The following is a 20,478-nucleotide window of genomic DNA, read 5'->3' as shown; positions in this document are numbered from 1 at the left end:
CTATGAATAGTCAACCCATTGATATTGTAAGCTGCAATACCTGTGGGAGCTGTAACTGCAGTCTGTCCATTCAACTCTTTAGCGATCCACGTTTGAATGACCTCGATTAAGAAACTCTTACCTGTGCCACCTTCACCACTGATATAAAGGCGTAATATTTCCTCCTTGGAAGACAAAATATGTTTCACTTTTTCAAATATCCTCTTTTGATCAACATTCATTTGGGATATCATCGCACGCAAATCTACACTCTTTGTTACTTTTTCATCAATATCATGGAATTCTTTCATAGCCATTTTGCTTTCCTTTGGATCATTCCCAGCTTGTACGCTCGGTGATTGCATTATCTCTTCATTAGATTCTTCCAGTTCATTACGAATTTTCTCGGAAATATATTCTATTCCTCTTCGGAAATCTTCCATTTGTTTAGAATATTCACAAGCCTCTCTCAGAGACTCTTTTTCATTTTCAAATGCATCAGTATAAGTCGCAAAGCCTCTTTTCAACTCGTCTGTATCTCTCCATGGTTTGAACAGGAGTAATAGCGCGAAGAAATATTTTTCAGGTTCAGTAGTGATATCGTTTCGCCAGTGATTGATTAAATAACCTCGTTTCCGTCTTTTCAAGAATAACGGAGAATCCAGAGTGTAATATTCCACACCTTTAGCTTTCGGTTTTAATCTGACTAGGTGATACCACTTGCAAAATTCGTAAAGACTTACAGACTCGAGTTCTTTTGGTCGTTTGGGATAATGATAATCAATCAATAATGGACAAAATATATCTGAAGATTCTTTGTCCAGCTTAGCGATTTCGTCGTGAACTTTTACTTTTCGATGCCGGACCATCCTCACATCCAACCATTTAATAGTTGTGTTAGAGTCTGTTCCGTATAAAGAAATCGATAACAGCGTATCGGACGCTTCAAGAGCTCCGATTTCTCGATTGTGGAGAGCACGCATTCCAATATTCCATAATTTTTGCCTTACAGTTTTCGTTGACGCTGCTTCCTTTATAACTGTCGACGACTTCGAGACTTCATATTTCGTTGAATATTTCGTGCAGTATTGTGTCAAGAGTGATGATGATTCTCCAATGAACTGGATATCCATATTTCCTTCCCATGCTATGAGAATAGCAGGGTTGTAATCATTGGTGTTAATTTCTGTTTCGGTTCGGGGAAGATCATAAAATCTCGACTTGGTTTTGAGTTTTTTTCTTCCAGCAATTGAAATGGCAGGATCCCGGAGGATGAATGTGTCGGTTACAGGGCGAGGAAAACCAAACCGACATTTCTTTGTTATTTTCCCAGACTTTTCCTTTCGCGTGCGTAAGCAATAACTGTTATGTTTATGATTTTGATGTGTGATAACTCGGCGATTTAAAGTCGGTGAAATTTTGGGATTAGGCGTTTTACAAGTCACATATTTCATAATAAATTCTGCCACTTCTTCATTCGAATTAATCCCAACAATTGGTGCGTTTTTCACCCACACTATTAAGTGGAAATGCTGAATACCTCGTCCTTGATATTCTCTTCGCCAAAAATAATGCTCAATTTCACTGATAGGATGACTATCTGATTGTAGGAAATCGAGTAAAGCGTGGAATTTCATATCAAGGAATCGAGACACTGAAACGGGATCCGCTGCAATGACTTCGCCATCAGAGAATTTGTCTAAATATGGCGTATTGATTCTGCGGAGATATAAGACTAAATCTTTCCAATGCCATTCTGCAGGGCTAATTGTGAAAAACCATGTAGCAGGTCCATAGTGCCTAGCCATGCACTTCAAATTATTTCGCGGCTTTCGCCAGTATTGTTCAGAATTACGAAGCCGTTCCAAAATTGTATTCATGTTCCCTTCCACATCTCCAGTTTGTATTCCCTCACGATAGCGTCCAGCCGTATATTTTTGCCGTGGATTTGTCACGTGCAATGTGTGATAGATACCACTGTTGATTTGCCTTATATTACTGTTATTCAAAAGATAGAACAAATACTGTTGATTCAAACGGAAACGTGCTATCCTCGAGCAAAGACGCATTTTTATATACTCCTGATCCGTACGAGGGGTGTTACGTTCTTCCCATTGCCCATTTTGCCCATATGGGTATAAATCTGGGAAACAGAGTAAATCTAACTGTTGCATATTATAATTCAGTGGTACGTCTCGTACTTTTTTCATTTGATATAAATTACATGCAGTAGCATTTACTCTTTTGTCATGCATAGGATAAATTGTGTATTGTTCAAAACGTGACGTTCGATCCAAAATTTGAGTTAACATGGGAGATACATGAGCACTCTTTTTATCGAGGGATGATGGTGATTGAACACAACTTTCATCTTTTTTTTGAATATCATCACTGAAAGAGTGAGATGTTCTCTCATTGATCACATCAAGACCTTCTCCGTGTATTGCTGTTGAGTTTTCTTTCGGTTCTCCTCTATTCGTTGTTGGGGGACAAAGCCCTTCATTTTTAGCATTATCCTCTGCTTCGCCTTCGTTACCTACAGCGTCGGATTGAATTTCCCAATCATCTTCTGTATCACTTTCTCCTGACTCAATTGGATACTCAACATCATCAGCTATTAACAATTCCATCAAATTTTGAGATGATTCAGGCAATTTAATATTTGCATAGAGCGGATTATTACGTTGTAACCATTTGAAGGCTGTGTATATTTTCTCCAGATTGACTAAGTTTTGCCAAACGACCTTAGCTTTGTTAGGGATTCCTCTAATTAAAATGTGTAGTTGGTGATCTTTATTAATCGGATCAGTTGTTGAAGCTATTTTCCCCAAAGTTTCTGAAATTGGTAACGGTAAGTGAAATGTTTGACCCACCAATTTCTGGACTCGCATGGAACGTGGTATGTTTCTTTTTGAAATGGTTCCCGCTCTTTGTATAACTTGAAATACCTTCGCTCTCTGGATGAGGATTCTCTCGTAATCATTCAAATTCTTGATTTCATCTGGAACATCACCGACATTAGTATGGTTCAATATACAAATTGGTGGTAGTTTATTCTTACGCAATTTTGCTAAACAATAATCACATATAAAGTCGCTCGAGAAATATGTATGCTCTTTCACAAAATTTTGTAAGTCTTCCCAATACTTCGATGGGATTGGACTATGTAATCTATTGATCACTCTAACGGAAGATTTTGAGTGCAGTTTCTGACACGACATACAAGCGTATTCAGCCATACCTCGCACGTTCAGGGCTAGGAAAGCACTTTTATGCTTGGACTGTATTTCATCTTCATCTAAATCATCGATCCCTGTCGAACGTGGGTCAAAGGATTGGCCTGATCTTTTCATCTCATTTGAGATCTGTCTCAATTTAGCTAGGTTCATTGAATCCAAAGCATCATCTAAATCTCCTACCTTTTTGAATGTTTCATCGAGTTTATACAGGAGTCTTTTAAGATTTCTCACACTTGGAAAGTGAGATGATAGCATTTCCAATGAAGACAATAAAGAGTCACATGGATTTTGTTCAAGATAACAATGGGCTGAATGTCCTAACTTGTCTTCTGAATGTTTTGGAAAGCAACTTTTTAAAAATTCTCTGAAAGTACGGAATTTTTGCGCTGCCAAAGTTTCGAGAAACTTTTGGTAATCTCCCAGTAAGCTTTCACTCTGCTGTACTTTACAATACTCATTGCATATCCATTGTATATATTTTCTTCTATTTCTCAGCAGGGGTAATATATTCATTGCCTGTCCCTTCGAATTCATTTCAATTTTGAATTTCTTAGGGATTTGAATTACATAAATCATTTCGGAGAAGAAGGATTCTGTCGATGCTGTATGCCTCGATTTTCCGCAAAGACCAACTATTTTATTTCCATTTTTATTACCATTCGTCTGAGTCAGATGATGATCTGCATTTTTTGTGTATCCGCCCAATGATTCAAATTCCTCAAGTAATTCTTTCGTTGTTCTACACACCATTTTATTATCCTTTGAGCTTCTAGCTTACTTTCAGCATGAACAGTTCCCTCCATTTCGCTAATTATCTTTGTCAATTCTTCTACGCATTGCTCAGAACAGACTTTAGTTGGAATTGTTTCCGGGTTCGCTTTACGATCCATACAAGTATCTTTCTTTACAATAAATGAAATTTGAGATTTTTTCGTGGTTTTTTCGGATACTTTCCTATGCTTTTCATTGAATGTAACTTTTCTTGGCTTCAAATCGGTGAGATTTCTGCGTTCTTCTTTGCTCGAATGTTCTCTTAGAGAAATATCATTCTTCTCAACTGTTGCCAGTCCGGCAATCTCTTTAGATTTATTCCTATCTACATCATGCAGCAATGACTGAGAACCTATTTCTTTACATGGCATGTCTAATTGAATGTGTGTAGAGTACTTGCTTAAATCATTTATTCTCTCTTCATCTATATGTGAAGATGAAGATAGATTCTTCGCCCTCACGCTCTGAACACAATCAGTAATATTTAAAGCCTTTTTGTCCCTACAGCTACGTACTTGATATGCCTTCCGTTCTTTTTGTTGAATTTGATGTAACGATAAGAATGTCGGTGGATTGGAATTGGACGTATGAGGAAATTGGGTGATCTTCATTGTCTGAAACATATTGATCAGGTGGTCACGCATTAGTGAGTAATCATACCTGATATACTCCGGTCTTTCTCTAAATAATAACGATACTGGAAACGCTATGGCAAATACACCACAGTCAACATGATTCAATTGATTTTGTACTGATATGAATCGTACAGAATTATTCGAGATACTGAAGAAGGGATAAAGAGAGCGCAGAAATTTTTCGTGATCGTCATGCAATGAGCGCCGGTTCAATAAGTCATAAATAAAAATATCCCTATCATCATACCAAGAACACACCCAATGTCCATACTCTCCTTTCTGGAAATTATCATTACTATATAGAATCTGAATATTTTTCTGTGCAGGAGGTATGGGTGCAATTCGCTGGGGCCTCTGCAAAAATAATCTATCTTGATGACAATAATCAGAAGCATTTGATAGCAATTTCCCAAAAAAATTCCATGTGTTCACTTGTGAGTTGTTCAGATCTACGAATTATCGCAATCCACTCGAGACCAAGCGAAGAAACCTGTACTTCGCACCCTTTCGTGGCCCGGCGATGTTTTTTTTATTGGGGGTTCTTGGTCTTTGGACTTTCCAAATGACGTTTCATTGAAAACGCGTTTAGATTGAGATACGTCAATGAAACGCCCATTGCTCACGTTATTGCCATTATCAACCTCCATCGCGGCTGATGGGTTTTTCTGTCCTTGCAAACGACCGTCAGCGGTTTGATTTTGGTCGATATATTGCGGAAGATTCTGATCATCCTTTACGACGGTTTGCTGGTCATTCGCCTGCAGATTCTCTTTATCTTCTTCTAGAAGTGATGCGAATTCTTTTTCTCCATGAGTGGATATTGGTCGGTTTTTTGGTGTGGCCCCAATTCGCACCGAAGAATCCCTGAGAACTGGGAACTCGGAGATTTTGCCACTATCGAAAATGCGCAATAAATGCGCTCGCATTCTCAACGCATCATATGTTATCGTTCCAGGGTCTTTGCCGAACGCAATCGATACAGCAAAAGCTATTGCAAAAAGTCCACAGTCATCCATATTTTGTTGTTGTTGAACTGCACAGAACTTTACGCCCAGTATATCCATTGGGTAAAATGGGTATACGGCTTTTAAATACTCAATATGTTTTGGGTGAAGTTTGCGTCTATTATCGGAATCATAAATATAGATAGAATTTCCGTCATAATACGTACAAATCCAGTGCCCATTACGCATTTCTCCGGCGTCTTTATCTGAAAAATTTCCACTCATACTATGCAACAAATGTACGTGTTTCTTACAGGAATTGATCGGTTCCATAAGACCAGGTAGCTGGAATTTCCAAGATTCTCGAAATTCAAATTGGAATTGCTGATGAAGTAATTGCGCAAAGTAATCAATCTCATCATCAGATAACCAACCTTCTCGTCCCCTTGTTAATATTAAATTGCGATTGAACAAAGGCATGATTGAAGGAACTACAACAATTAGGTCTCAAGATTTATTCAATTTATTCAATTTATTCAGTCACGCTTGGTGAATGAAATTGTACACACTTAACAATAATACTGCCGCACATTAACATATAATGAATATAATAAATACAGCTTGTGAATAGCTGAAAATATTATAGCAACAGCTGTATTCAGCTGAGGGAGACAGCTTACGAAAGCTGAATAAAAAATGATAACAGCTTAGAGAAGCTGAAAACACAGCTTGTGAAAAGCTGAAAATTAGAGGACCAACAGCTAAAAGGAGCTGAATATGTCAACGACACAGCTGAGAAATAGCTGAACAAACCGTACAGCTGCTTAAAAGCTGACACGAGCTAAGAAAAAGCTGGAAGTTGAGAACAAAATAGGCAGGACTTGCTCTTTGGAAAGACTGCCAAGAAGAAAATAACAATTTACTATTTACTAAAACAATAAAATAAAACAGAGAATAAAACAACAATTTACTACTTACGAAAAAAATAAAATAATAAATTAAAGGAAAGCAGAAAAGTAAGAAGAATGAGAAAAAAAAGAATAAATAAGAAAAACGCGATATAGTAGAAGATTTAATAAGAAAAAACTGAAAGAATGACAAAATCAAAAGAAGAATTCGAGAATAAAATACTATGGCTGATAAAAAAAAGAAAGATAGGTTAGGAACCTGAAACGCTTCGGCTGGAGATAGAAATCGTCACCAGATCACCTACAATTAAAACACGATCTTGAATCGACAGAATTAGCTTATTTTTTTTCTTAATCAATTTAAAAAAACCTTACTCTATAACAATCCACTGAAATACCACATAACACTGCACTGACACTGCACTGACATGTTGTTATGCCCTACTTGAGCTACCAGAAGCATAGTGGGGCCCCCTTAGCTAATTGAGCGCCAAAATTTAAAAATTCGAACATTACTCACGGTCTCCGAAAATTACCAACACTCTGGCTCGCGACCCGTTTGACCGACGAGTACGCCTCACAATTAGTGCATTGAAATAATTGAATTTCGTTTTGGAATAAGGGTTGGTGTGGAACCCATTTGAAAGATTTAGAAATTACAGCCCCCGTGGAGAAAACCTCCCATTATTAGGTCGAGGAAGGCTTTCTTGGTAGGAGGGACCTCATTATTTAAATTAGTTTCTGTTTGCGCGCGCTTCTAGTGAACAGGTGTCGGTGACTAGTGGGCGTGGCTAATGTAATTAATACGTGGGTACTGCCGTTAGAGGCACTGGATCACTGGATTATGTCACGGTTAAATAATTCTTGTGGCTATTTGCATTTCCGGTTACGGCACGTGGTAACGCAAGTGTATCGTTTTTGCGGATTATAACGAGTTTTTGTGATTTTGATGCTTTCGTGATGAACTCGAAGGTAATTATCCTTGGATTTTCTTTTAAATGGGTATTTCCTTGGTGATGGGTACTGTGACCTTCGCGATTGGCCTCCGGTTGAAATTATAAGTTAGATGTGCTTATTTCAGGTGAAAGGTGCCAGGAGGGAGTGGATGAGGATGTTCCGAAAACAGCCCCGTGTAAACCTCTTTAGGTGCGATCGCCCTCTCGGAGATGTGGTGGTGCCTGTGGGGTTGGTAGAGTACGTGGGGAGAGTCCTGGGGGATAATCCCGACTACCGTGGGTTAATGCAACTCCTGAATGAGCGGTTCTTCGACGGGAAGCTCCGAGGATACACTGTGTGGAGGACTAAGGGCTGCAAAGATGTCTTTGGTTTCACCGATTTTCTGCGGAAGAAAATAATGTTACAGGAGTGCCTCTTCTCCGCAGAACTCAGCCGGACTGTCCTGGTGAGGGTGTTGGTCCATGAGATGTGCCATGCATTCGTGGACGTTTTATTGGGGAATCGTTGGGAGAATCAGTGCCATGGGGCTAACTGGAAAAAGGAGGTTCTCCGGTTGAATACGGCGTTGGGCTGTGACATCGAGGACGATGGGGACATCGACTGAGTGAAGTTACGGAAGATGGGGCTAAATAAGCTGTACATCTGCGATCGCTGTGGCAAGCAGTCCATCCGAATGATTAAGCGTCCTCCCGATGCTAAGTTCTTCTCTTGGGTCCCTCGGCATGCGGAACGATGTGGGGGTAGTTTCGTCTTGGCGTAAGTATTTGGGTTATTTCTCCTTTTTTTCTGTAGACCATACAAGAGCTGGAGTGATGACGACTGAGCGGATGTTTAGAGTAGCATTGAAGGATGAAGGATTGTTCAAAGCCGATTTCAATCTCGAAACCTAGGCAGCACCTTCACTAATCGAGCCGTCCACACTTGCAGTATTTTTTTTTTAGTTTCATAGGCTAATTGTTGATGCCGGTACATGCCCCTGTTGGTTAGGTGTACTGATGTGTTCATGGATAGGTGGCATGTATCGGCTTGGTTTAATACTATATCAAATATATTTTTCAAGTTTTTTCACATAAAGGAACTTTTATACTAATGTTGTTATGTCCGGAGACGTTGTCAGCGTCGGAGGACAACTGTTATGTAATTGAGTTATTTGCGGAAAACAAGAACTAGAAATTTTGATATAAAAATATGGAATAGCTAAATTGAAAATATGGAATGAAGCTAAGTATTTTTCAATTTGAGATTTTGTTTGGACGACGCTAGGTTTAGTTTTTTCGCTCTTACCTTAATTATGTTGTTAATCTAAATGAAAAGGGGAATAAAGGAATTAGGAATAATCAAATGATTCCGAGTAAATTTTATTCTCAAAAATGATATTCTCTATTACGAACCTTTTTGAATTACAATTAACAATAATTTATTCTTATCTAGAATTTTATGTAAATTTTATTTGACAAGAAAGTATTAACGGTAAAATATTTATCCCCGAATAGGTTCTTAGAGAGTTGATTAGCCAATTAATTTGGAATTGGAGAAGAATATAATTATTTTCATGAGACTCACAGTTCAAGTGTGTAAATGTATACTATCCCTTATGTATTGGGGATGTGTGGATCCTTCGGTGACACAATCGTCTTTCTTCACCAGAATCAGAATGGCCTCTGATCCTATCATGAATACTTCTTATTCATGCCACGTTCACCCACTCGCTTATAATTAATGCACAATGTTTTTGGATAAGTTTTTGAGAATGTCCACAACCACGGAAACTGATTAATTAGTCCTCTTAAAATGTAAGAAACACTCCTACTTTCGATTGAAGGATGCAGTATCCCTGTATACTTCCAACCGTTTAGCTATTTATTATGATTAAATAGACTACCACGCACTATATCGACTCTATCGCGAATTATAATATGAGAGGCCCGAAAGAAACAGATCGATTCCGGAAAGTAATTTCCACCAAGTCAAATTATCGCTCCAACGGTTGCTTCTAGACTGATTCGATCTTTTGATTTTGGGGAGCGGATCGGTTCGTGGTGGTTACACGAGTTGGCTTCTAATTGGTGGAAGTTATGGTGCGGTCTCCCACTACCAATTGTTAAAGGGGATCGACCTGTTAAGTTAGCGGTTTTGGCAGTCAGCAGTTTTGACAGTGCATGATTTCCGCGGTGGAGTTCAGTGCTCTGGTATGTGTCATTCTTTTTGTTGGGGTGAATGCACTCGCCGAAATGGCGAAACCGATTTTTGGTTGACGTTGTGTTTATTGTTTAAGGAATGTATTTGTTGGCAGGTAAGTATCTATGGGGGTATCTATGGGGTACTATTGATAAAGGGTTTTGGATATCACAATGTTAAGAAGTCTTTAGTGAAATGTATTGTTTTTTATTTTGTCATGAGAAATATATATATCTTTTGAATATTTTTACTTCTAACTTTTTTTTCCCATTCCTTACCCCGGTAGCCTATTCTAATTTTGACCGCAGATATTGGTATTCCTACGGGTTTCTTTAAGTTAGGTATATCAAGAAGATAACATTTGAATAAATGAAAAAGAAAAATGGACAAGTATATAAGAAAAAGACAATGAGAAAAAAGAACGCAAAAAAATTCTTTTAGACATTTTATAAGGTCCATTATTTTTTTTATTGTCAAATTCATCACAAACTTCTTGTCTCCGGTGATCACCTACTTTTCTTATTTTACATAAACAGTCTTTTTTTCTATTGTCTACTTAATATTTCACATTTTCAAATACCTTCGTACGTTTAAGTTTTTCTTATAATTATATTGCATCATTAACAATGTTACGCTATATTATATTTTAAATAGACTCATATTTAACGTAGACATAGATGATTTTATATTTAATAATAATTAACAGACTTTTCTTTATATTATCTATCACAATATTCCTGAGGTACGACATTCAGGCAACTTAAACTATTAAGTTGGAACTTTGGCTTTTAAATTAAATTTTCAATAATGAAAAATAGACATCTGTAACAGAAAAAGAAAAATTATTAAGAGTCATTACTGTGAGGCTAACTAAGTCATTGACATTGAGTGAAGTGAATTTAGACTCACCGTGGGGATCGAAGAAGTATGTCGGATGAGGACCGTACAAGGCAACAAGATTGCTCGTCAATCCCTATAAAAAAAGTTGAAGGAAGCTCCTCTTCCTTGACGGGACCTATTCTGGTAATAACGTCCCCTCCAGTATCTAGAGGAAAGGTGATTAGAATTAAATAAGATAAGACCAATACCATACCATATCTCTGAATGTAGAAGAGATAGCAAAATTTTCATGAAAACTTTACAGTCGTAGAACAGAAAGAAAATTACAGGTCTTTATAAAAATGTAGCTATCTCCATTAAATTGCAGGATTTTTTAAACTTACAAAAAAAAAGGCCCATACCGAGCGTTCCTCTGGCCGAGATTTCCCCCAGCTCTGGGCCTACCCCTAGAGGCAGCTCTGCCCCTACCTCTTGGGGCAGGCTCCTGAGGATCCTGAACCAATGGAGCAGGAGGTTGCCTCTCAAGAAGCATCTGCCCCTGCATATCAGCAATCTGCCTGCCTAAGAGTTCCACGTGGTGGACGAGTGCATTAGGATCGAATACCGAAGGTTGAGGAGGATCCTCTTGCTCCCTTGGTGCCGGTCCCGGCGAAGGCTGGCGTGGTGGTGAACAAGCTGGAGGTGAGGGTGGATACGGTGGCATGCGCTGGCCCAGGATTCTCTGAATTGAAAAAATTAAATTTTGGTTGAAAACTTTATCTATGCTCTTTCTTAACGTCGTTACTAAATTTTGATAATGAAAAGTATTGTCAAGAAAATATCCTTTATGATGAATGATTTTTTTTTTATGAATATCCTGATTCATTATTTATACACGATTCCATACTGGAATCAACACTACACAGTTGAATTAATTTTAACAATTATTTGTTTTACTTCATCAATTAAAAATACAGCTATTTTATTTTTATTTTTCGGAAATTACAAACGCATATTTCCGTCTGAAATTTTAACCTAAAAAACCGTCGACGGACGCCGGTGGTTTTCCCCCCCTAAAAACATATGCAATAAATGGATCACATAGCTCAATGGTCTCCGAATATTGCCGCGGATAACTTAATAATTAACGATTTATATATTTGAAAGCTTACCAGGTCGTCGTTACTCTCCATAACTGCCAGAGGTGCGATGTTATTAAGATTGTTGTCGGCCATGTTGATGCACTGAAAAAACAATAGACGATGCATTCACCAACACTTCACTGCACTGTACACTTTTATCTAGGCTCAAAAAAAAATCGCCACCGTCTTACTAGCGAATGGCCAATCACGATTAGGTATTTCACTATAGTACACTACACTGCGCGCTGCCAACTGAGCGGCTCCAATGTAGCCGTTTAGTGATCGACATAATAAAAACTCGAGAAATGTGCGTGATAGCTCGTTGCTATGCCCATATTTTCCTTAATACTCCATAAATAAAACCGATAATTGGTTCACTGGAAATCTAATACGCGATTTATATTACGTAACTAAGGGCAGTTTTCACCTAAATTATCGCATAATGTTATTAAGTGAGAAAAAGGTATTGGAGGTAGTGGAAGGGGAAGTTGTGAGGTGTATAGATACTTGGTAGCGTTCGGCGATCTTTCGCGTATGAAACGTGTACTTGGCCGATACGCTACCGCGTATCTCGAACCGTGATGCCGATGCTTTGGTTCTTAAGATTTTTAAGGGGTTACTCTCATGTGAACGCCCGCCCGCTACATAAAAATTATTTACTCCTCCCCTAATTAATGCCAAGGAATGAAACCAAGGGCGTTCGATGGAGGAATAAATCCCCCCTCGATTGAGGCCCTTTACATCTCTTAATCTAATCGAAAAGGAGAAAAAAAAACTCGTTGCACTCCGGGAGTGCAGGCAGAAGTGAAAACTTGAACTTATGGCGGGTTGGGCACTTTTCCGATCGTCGATTCACGTCCCTAGTGACATTCTCTACTAAATTGAGGATATTTTCGATTTTTCGGGTTTTCCTACTTTTCCGGTTTTCCCATAATTTTTAGCGATTTTCCGACTTTTGTATTAACACTTTAGATTTGTTTTTTTCAACACAATACCATAGCAGCAACACCATTCAAATGGAATATTTAAATAAATAAAGTTTGCTTTTAATATACATTTATAAAATAAATATAAAAAAAACTCTCAATCTCGTCTGTCACGAGGGCACGAACGAATGCCCATGCAAAGAATGCGTATACAGTGATGCCAGACGGGGGCAAAAATCCCACGCGTGGGGGTTTCATGCGCAACTCCCTCGCGCAACTACTGCTGCGGAGTGGGGCAGTGGGAGACGTGTGGGTCCCGCATCTGGCATCACTGTAAAATGTCATCTGTCGCGAGTTCACGAGAAAATGCTCACCCACAAAAGTGCCCAACGCGCCATAAGAAGTGTTCACTTCAAAAACAGCGTTAAAAATTACAGCGCTGGAAAAAAAAACCCGGCGATTTAATCTTTTAAAGCCCCATTGGCCCTGTATGAGATTTTCATTTTTTCTTTCAGCGAAGGAGAAAAAAAATGATCAATCGCTGATGATTTTTTTTTGGGTGTTCATTGTTTTCATTTCCCTCCCCTTCCTCTTACCCACCGACGCCAGTCATCTCTTTCTGCCGCCGCAGGGGAGTAGTACCGTATGGTGGGGACACCACCACACTCGCATGTTTTCCTCACCGTCGTGCGAGCGGTTATCCCACGCCCCTGATTCGTCCAACTTCAACCCTGAATAAGTTGAAGAGAGTGCGTCTGATCAAAAGGTCGCTCAGGACTTATCGATCCAGAATTTCACCCCCAACTTAAGTTTAAAGTCTGGACGTTCAATTCTGGGACACCCTGTATAATGTAACTAATGTAACTGTTCAAACTTGGTCTAAATAAACATTCTAATAAAAAAAAAAAAAGGTGAACACGCCAGTTCTCGTCCGATCACTGAAGCTAAGCAGCATTGAGCGTGGTTAGTACTTGGATGGGTGACCGCTTGGAAACACCACGTGCCGTTGGCTCTTTCTTTTTTTGTTTTTTGAATAAATATAAGAACGGTTATGCGCAATAATGGGTTTGATTATACCATAATTCTTCAGTCATAAGATTCAACAATATTCCTTGTGACATTTGTTTCTGAGGTTTTTTTCTGCAGTGGTAAAGGGTGTTACTGTAACTTGTTGATTAGCATTAGAAATTGTCCATTACAGAAGTAGATAATCCTCCGTGAAATTATGAGTTAGACCATTTTTTCGTGAGAATAGTACATTATGTAGCTTTGGATAAATTTGTCTACTGATCAAGATTTTTGTGTGAATTTATTAGATGAGCCTATGATAATTCGTTAAAACGGCATTTTTTTCAATTTTCTCAGCCAACGACCATATCACGCTGAACACGCTGAAATCGCTCGCGCGTTAACCGCACACCCGTGCACTTCGCTCGCTGGTTCTCACAGTTTTCATTTTATACTTTTCACTCGACCTGAGTAAAAATATTATATACCAAAAATACCGGAAAAGATTTAGGATATAATATTCTAAAGATATAACAAATCGAAGGCCTCAGTGCCTGAATATCGATAGTTGACGTAAAACAATAAGTGGATCATAACCTCAACAATCACTATTGCCAGCCCAAGCAAAACTCACGAGGGCCCCAATCCCTCGTCTGATAATTCGGTCTCAAAAAATGACACACGAAAGCCAAATAATAATTCAAAGTCAATAGACTACCTGAGGACCCAAAATATTGATGATCTGGACATTCATGGTACTCAAATACTATCACGCAGTCAACTGAAATGGTTGAAAGTTAAAAAAAGTGTCACTCCAAATTTATTCAAAAAAGAGAAAAAAAGACCTACGTCTAAACTCAGTCTCAATTCTCAAGAAAACTCCACTGAGTCTTCAGGTGTTTCTGAAATCATGCCTGACACAAAACCACCAACAACAATTCCTCCCGAGGGTGAAGCTTCGACACTCCTACAACAAAAAGATGCAGAAATAACATCACTCAAACAAATGATCCTGCTAAGCCAAAGATCCCTGGAAGAGAATCAAAAAATTATCAAGAATCTCCAGTCTCAGGTAGAAGAACTCTCGGGAAATTCGCAAAGAAAACGAGCCAAAACCCAACCTGCGAAACCTGGCAAGCAGAGCTTGCAAACTCCACATCACAATCGTTTCCAGCCCTTGGTAAATCTCACCTTTTCTGAAGAAATTTCTATCGACGACTCTAACCTCAACTTCGGCGGTGACTTTAAGAATGATCAAGAAGATAAAAATACTATCACACACACTCAACCTGACAATGAAAATAAAACTCTCCAGAAGTCTACAACATCTGCACCCACCACCACCCAGGATTCCGCTCGTGGTGTCTCAGCAAATGACATCCACAGAGAACAAGCAGATGACGCAAACACAGGGAAGTCTAGACGTCCTCCACACATCAATGTCCACAACTGGGCATCCACCGAGACCATCAAAATTCTAAAGCTAATCAAGCTTCGAGGTAGATTTAGTACTAAATATGTAGGTAACAACAAACACTCAATTTATACTGATAATCTATATGACTTCAAAACTGTATGTAGTCATCTAGCATCACACAACATTGAATATTTTACTTACACCCCTAAAGAAGAAAAGAATCACACAATACTTTTGAAAAACTTAGACGGGTCCTTTGAAACTTCAGATATTCTATCAGAACTGAATAACCAGGGTCAGTCTATTGGTAATCTACAGTTTATTAAAGTATCTCCATTCTCCACTCGACGCTCTGCTAGAGAGAAAAAAAAATTACCAATGTATGTTGTTCAGCTCTCTCCAGAGAGTAAAATAATCAATTTGAAAAAAATAGATAGAATACTCTATCAGCGTATAGAGTGGGAGAAATTGAGGAAAACTGATGATATCCAGTGTAAACGTTGCCAAAGAATTGGACATGTAGCGACAAACTGTAATCTGAAGAGAAGGTGTGTCAAATGCACAAAAGATCACGATCCAGGAGAGTGTCAAGTAGCGAACCCCAGCCTTACAACTCTTTTGAGCCCTGATAATGATGATGCCACTACTTCAAAAACTCAATCCCCGAAGGTTCACTGCACTGTTTGTGGAGGCCAGGGTCACCCTGCCTCTTATAGAGGATGCCCTAAGCACAGAGAGCTGAAATCTAACGCACAAGCTGCTATTAAATCTAAGAATAAAATGTTTCTCTCTAAAAAAACTGAAAAACCAGTGCTCTACAGTCAGGCAGTCTCTCCCTCTGCTCAACCCAGTCAACCTTCGCAAGTCGTCAAACCTCCATACATACCTCCAACGAGTCCAACCCTGAGTTTCCAGAAAACTAGCCAGCCTAGACCCACTCAAGCTCACTCTATCCATTCAGGACCACCAGTTAGCACAAATGATCTCTTAAAATTCATGAATGAGTTTAGAAGTGAAATGAATAATTCTCTCAACACTAAACTAGACAACATACACAACATCATAAATATTAATACTAAAAATATTGATAATATTTTACAGGCCCTGAGGAAAGCCAATATTAGTGTCAATAATGGATAAAACAACCACACAAATCACCAGAAATTTTAGAATAGGCAACCTTACTGCTGTCGCAATTAATGTCAATTCAATTATCACAAATCAACGTCGTGCATCACTTCTTAAACTCCTCACTAGTTTGGAGCCTGACTTTGCCTTTCTTAGCGAAACAGAAATTCACCATAAACACAAACCCTCATTCCCAGGTTACAATATGATTCGCTCCGACAGAAAAGAGGGTGGTGGTGGAACGGCCATACTTCTCAAAGAACATATTGGCTTTACTAGGGTAATTCCAAAATGTGCTTCTACTGCTATCAATCTTGAAACAACTATCATCCTATTAAAACTTAGTAATTGCTTCAAAATCTTTTTAATCTCCGCCTATGCGGCAGGCTCTAGTAGAAAAGAATTCATGCAAGAACTCCAGAAACTGTTCGAAGAACTCAGACTGAATGAACCCAATAATCTCTATCTCTTAGCTGGTGACCTGAACGCCAGACACGAACATTGGAATAACATCAATCACAACGACCCTACTAGAATTTACGTATGGCATGCCGAATCTAAGCTCCACCGAATATGGCGCGAGTCTTGTTTTTCGTTAGGTATACCGGATGAGGTATGCCTCATCTGGACCATTAGAGGGGCCAGTTAAGGCATGTCCTATTGGCTTTAACCTAACCTCCACCGAATCCGGTGCGACTCTTGTTTTTCGCTAGACATGCCAGATGAGGTATGCCTCATCTGGGCCTTAGACAAGCCAGATAAGGTATACCATATTGGGTATAACCTAACCTCCACCGAATTCGGCGCGAATCTTATTTTTCGATAGGCATGCCGGATGAGATATGCCTCATCTGAGCCTTAAAAGAGCCAGATAAGGGTCCATTTGCTATGCCTAATAGTAATAAATTTGGTTTATAGTAATGCTTCTATAGATGTAAAGCTATCGAAAATATTAATGGAAGATCGATGATATAAAATCATACAATTTTTTACCAATTGGCTCGAATTTTCTATCAAATTAGTTGATGTGTAGACTCTCTCAAAAATTATTAATTTTTTAATTACATAGAATTTATAGATAGAACCATAGTTCTGACTGAGGACATACTTTTATTGCTAACATTTCTTTTTAATATTAAAGTCAAATGGTTAGTCATGAGGATGCACCTCAACTTCAAGCAGTCTTACATGAACAATTGTTGAACTGGCTTGACTGGCACCTCTATCATTCACTATGTGTGGACGGTGATATCAAATATCGTATTATCAGTTCAGAAAAGGTGGCAATTATTGAGTTGCGACATAATATTTGTGTGAACTCTTACTCTTCTTTTCATTTCATTATCCCAAAATGGAGTTGAATAACATTAAATCTCAACGAATACGCGAGCTGGCTCGATTACGAATGAGTGAACGCCGAAAAGTTCAAAAGGATCATGCCAGTGCGAATCAGAGGAGACTTGATAAAGAGTTGATAGATGACTTATTAAGTGATGAGGAATCAAATGAATCGAATGGATTATTTGCGGATAATGTCGAATTGGATTCTTCAAACATAACCTCCAAGCGAATTGCAGGTATTCATTCTGATGAGGGGATAAGTCACAGAAAGAGCAGAAGTGTCAGTGAAACAAGTGATAATTTTGAGATAGAAAACGAAGACAGGAGTGATTGTGAAAATTTGGCTGAAAATTTCTATGACTGTGAAGAACGGGATGACATGTTGGAGAGATCCATTGGCAGCGAAAATGATATTTGGGAGGCCAGTGTCGCAGAGGAAGATTTTTCAGATTTCGATGATGAAATCGAAGCACCTGAAATTGATGAACTTCGTGAATGGTCTCTTCAAGTTCCACCACTTCCTCACACTCGAGTGGATGGTTTACTGAAAATTTTGCGAAAAAGATTATTGCCTACACTGCCAGATTGCTCCAAGGTTTTTCTTGATACAACAAATGCTGAATATAAGATTCAAAAATATGTTGACAGTGAATTTGTTTATTTTGGAGTGGCCAAAACGCTGATTAAAACTGTTAATCCTTATTTCCATGGAACCAATATACTTCATCTTACAAATCCAAGGCAATCACCAGCCTCGTTCTCCAGACCTATTAAAGATTTAGATGATGATGGATTGGAAGATGAAAGTACGTTTTATTCTTAGCATTTTTCGTCGTTTGATTGTTATTTTTATTTAACTTTACATTTTTATGTAATTCTACTCTGTTTTTTTTTATGTAGAAAAAGATTTAAAGGAAATCATGATCATGTGTTGCCGACAAGTGCGTATGATTGGACACAAAATAGATCGTCTGAAGGGTCAATTTGTAGAGATGAAAAATGAAATAACTCATCTAAGAAGTGCCCCCCATCCAAGCCAATTAATCGATGGATTTGGTACAGAATCAGAAGGAGATGAGGCCAGAGATGGATTCAAACTACCGTGTCAGACTCTGGAAGAATTGAGAGCTTTTGACAAGCAATTGGAAGAGGATAAGTCTTACAGGAAAAAAATTGTGAGTTTTTTCATCAGCATGGCGATTTATCACACATCGCAAAAAAAATCTTTGTTTGAGGGCTTAAAACATTTGAAATTAATGCTAGGCATAGAGTAAAGTAACGATTTTAAAATTCCAATTTTTGCATTCCGAACAAATTTCTATACAAATTTTCAAGATTCAATTCCACCCTTAAAATTGTCTATTTAATCTTTCAAAAAATCTTTAGTTTGAGATTTTTAAATCTGAAATATGACGGACATCACATTTTTTCAGTGCATGAAGGTGCATAAGTGCATCAACAAAGAGCTTTCACTCTCGCGAAATTTGGGCGTAGTTCTTCGCAAATTTCTCACACAACAAGTGGGAAATAAGATGACCCCTTTGAAAAAGGTGCAGGGCAAAGAGCTGTTCAAGAATCTGAAATTTTATGGTTGTCTTATTGGTAAGAGCACTTTTATTAAGATAACCATTTAATTATTTTGAGCACTTTCTCCGAAGAATGATCACTTCGAACATTATTTTTTCCTCAGCTGTTTTTGGTTTAAATTTTGGATCTAAAAAAGAACCTTTGGAACGTAAGACTTTCAATGTTGCATTAAGTGGGGCTTTGAACAATTCTGGAGACTGGGATGGTGGACGATCTCGTCGAGCTAAACGCACTAAGTTGAAGGAACCAATCAATCCAGAGTATGGCGACGCATTCATGGCAGAGATATTAGCAGAAAATGAGATTGTTACAAACAGTCGAAGAGACGAAAGAAATGGCGACTAGCTTTATGGAAAAAAAACAACTGAATTCGTCTAGGAAAGCCATTTTATCCATTAATAGTAGAAATTCATGTTATTGATGTTGATGTTAGAAAAAGTTTAAAAAAAGATTACGTTTTTATTTTTCAAAGGAAGAATGTTCAAAAATATAGGTTCTAATCTGCAATAATGCTTTGCTAATACGTACATTTTCATCATATAGTTTCATTGAGAAAAATGCAAAAAATGGAATGAATGGATTTAATAATACAATTTTTTTCATATGATACTGTTCCTTTTCAAACGTTCAAAATAAATATAAACAAATATAAATACATTGTAGTTTTCACTTTCCTTCGGTACCGACTCAGAGCCGAATCAGGGCCTCACCTGATTGCCGTATGTGGCACAAATACGGTTAAGATTGTCCGGCCCGGACATCAAAAACGCGTAACGCGCCTTATCCGGGCCAGATTCGGCTGACCGTACTTGCGCCAAACATGACGTTCGGCGTGCCATAGTCGGACCGGACGGTTTGCCGAGCCAAATTTCTAGTAGGGGACAGAGGTATATCCCTAAACAAATGGCTTCTGGACAATGAGTTAGAATTTAAAATACAATTCAAATTTTCTAGCCTTCCAACATTTCCCAGAGAAGGATCCTTTTTAGACGTCTGTATCGCTGATAACCGACTAATTTTTGACGAACTTGAACCACTCAATGAACTTAAAACAATACCATATGACAGTGATCATAACGCTATTTGGATTAATTTTCGAACTCAGAACGAATTTGTTCTGGAAGAATCTCCACCTATACATCATTTTAATTACAATCAAACAGACTGGGAGCAATTCGCGAATTATCTGCACGCCAATTTAACTGAACCCCTTGATTCCAATAGAAACCTCTCCACTGACGAAATCGAGGAAGGACTCTCTCGCCTAGATGCTCTTATTTCAGAAGCCATTGAAACCACCACCCCCACAATAAAGACAAAATACACTTTATTTGAATATATCAATCCTAGAATTATCAAACTACAAAAGCAGAAATCGAAACTCCTGAGTGAATTCAATAAAATATATAAAGCAGGAAAACCCCCTAAGAAAAGATATACTTTGAAAATTTTGAAAAGTCAAGTTGAAATTATCAGAGATGAACTCAAACTAGAATTCT

General features: G+C 38.3%; 2 protein-coding genes across 4 annotated transcripts; one reads left to right on the top strand and one right to left on the bottom strand.

Moving 5' to 3' along the window:
* Nucleotides 1-10,070: 10,070 nt before the first annotated feature.
* LOC135160022 (uncharacterized) lies at nt 10,071-12,200 on the bottom strand. Of its 3 annotated transcripts, none has more exons than XM_064116159.1 (4): nt 11,603-12,200; nt 10,835-11,172; nt 10,521-10,656; nt 10,071-10,433 (listed from the first exon to the last, which is right to left on the bottom strand). In XM_064116159.1, exons 1-3 carry the CDS (start codon nt 11,696-11,698, stop codon nt 10,578-10,580), a joined length of 513 nt encoding a protein of 170 aa, XP_063972229.1. In that variant the 5' UTR covers nt 11,699-12,200; the 3' UTR covers nt 10,071-10,433; nt 10,521-10,577. The 3 variants fall into 3 exon arrangements, with proteins under 3 accessions (XP_063972229.1, XP_063972247.1, XP_063972238.1); XM_064116177.1 differs by having other exon boundaries at nt 10,853-11,172; XM_064116168.1 differs by having other exon boundaries at nt 10,071-10,656.
* A 4,415-nt stretch (nt 12,201-16,615) lies between these two features.
* LOC135161472 (uncharacterized) lies at nt 16,616-19,588 on the top strand. Its single transcript, XM_064119072.1, has 4 exons — nt 16,616-18,198; nt 18,293-18,567; nt 18,826-18,994; nt 19,083-19,588. Exons 1-4 carry the CDS (start codon nt 17,403-17,405, stop codon nt 19,322-19,324), a joined length of 1,482 nt encoding a protein of 493 aa, XP_063975142.1. The 5' UTR covers nt 16,616-17,402; the 3' UTR covers nt 19,325-19,588.
* The last annotated feature ends 890 nt before the right edge of the window (nt 19,589-20,478 follow it).

The sequence above is a fragment of the Diachasmimorpha longicaudata genome, chromosome 1, assembly GCF_034640455.1.
Source record: "Diachasmimorpha longicaudata isolate KC_UGA_2023 chromosome 1, iyDiaLong2, whole genome shotgun sequence".
NCBI lineage: Eukaryota > Metazoa > Arthropoda > Insecta > Hymenoptera > Braconidae > Diachasmimorpha > Diachasmimorpha longicaudata.
Note: the sequence above shows the minus strand (reverse complement) of the source record. Positions and strands in the feature narration are given on the sequence as shown.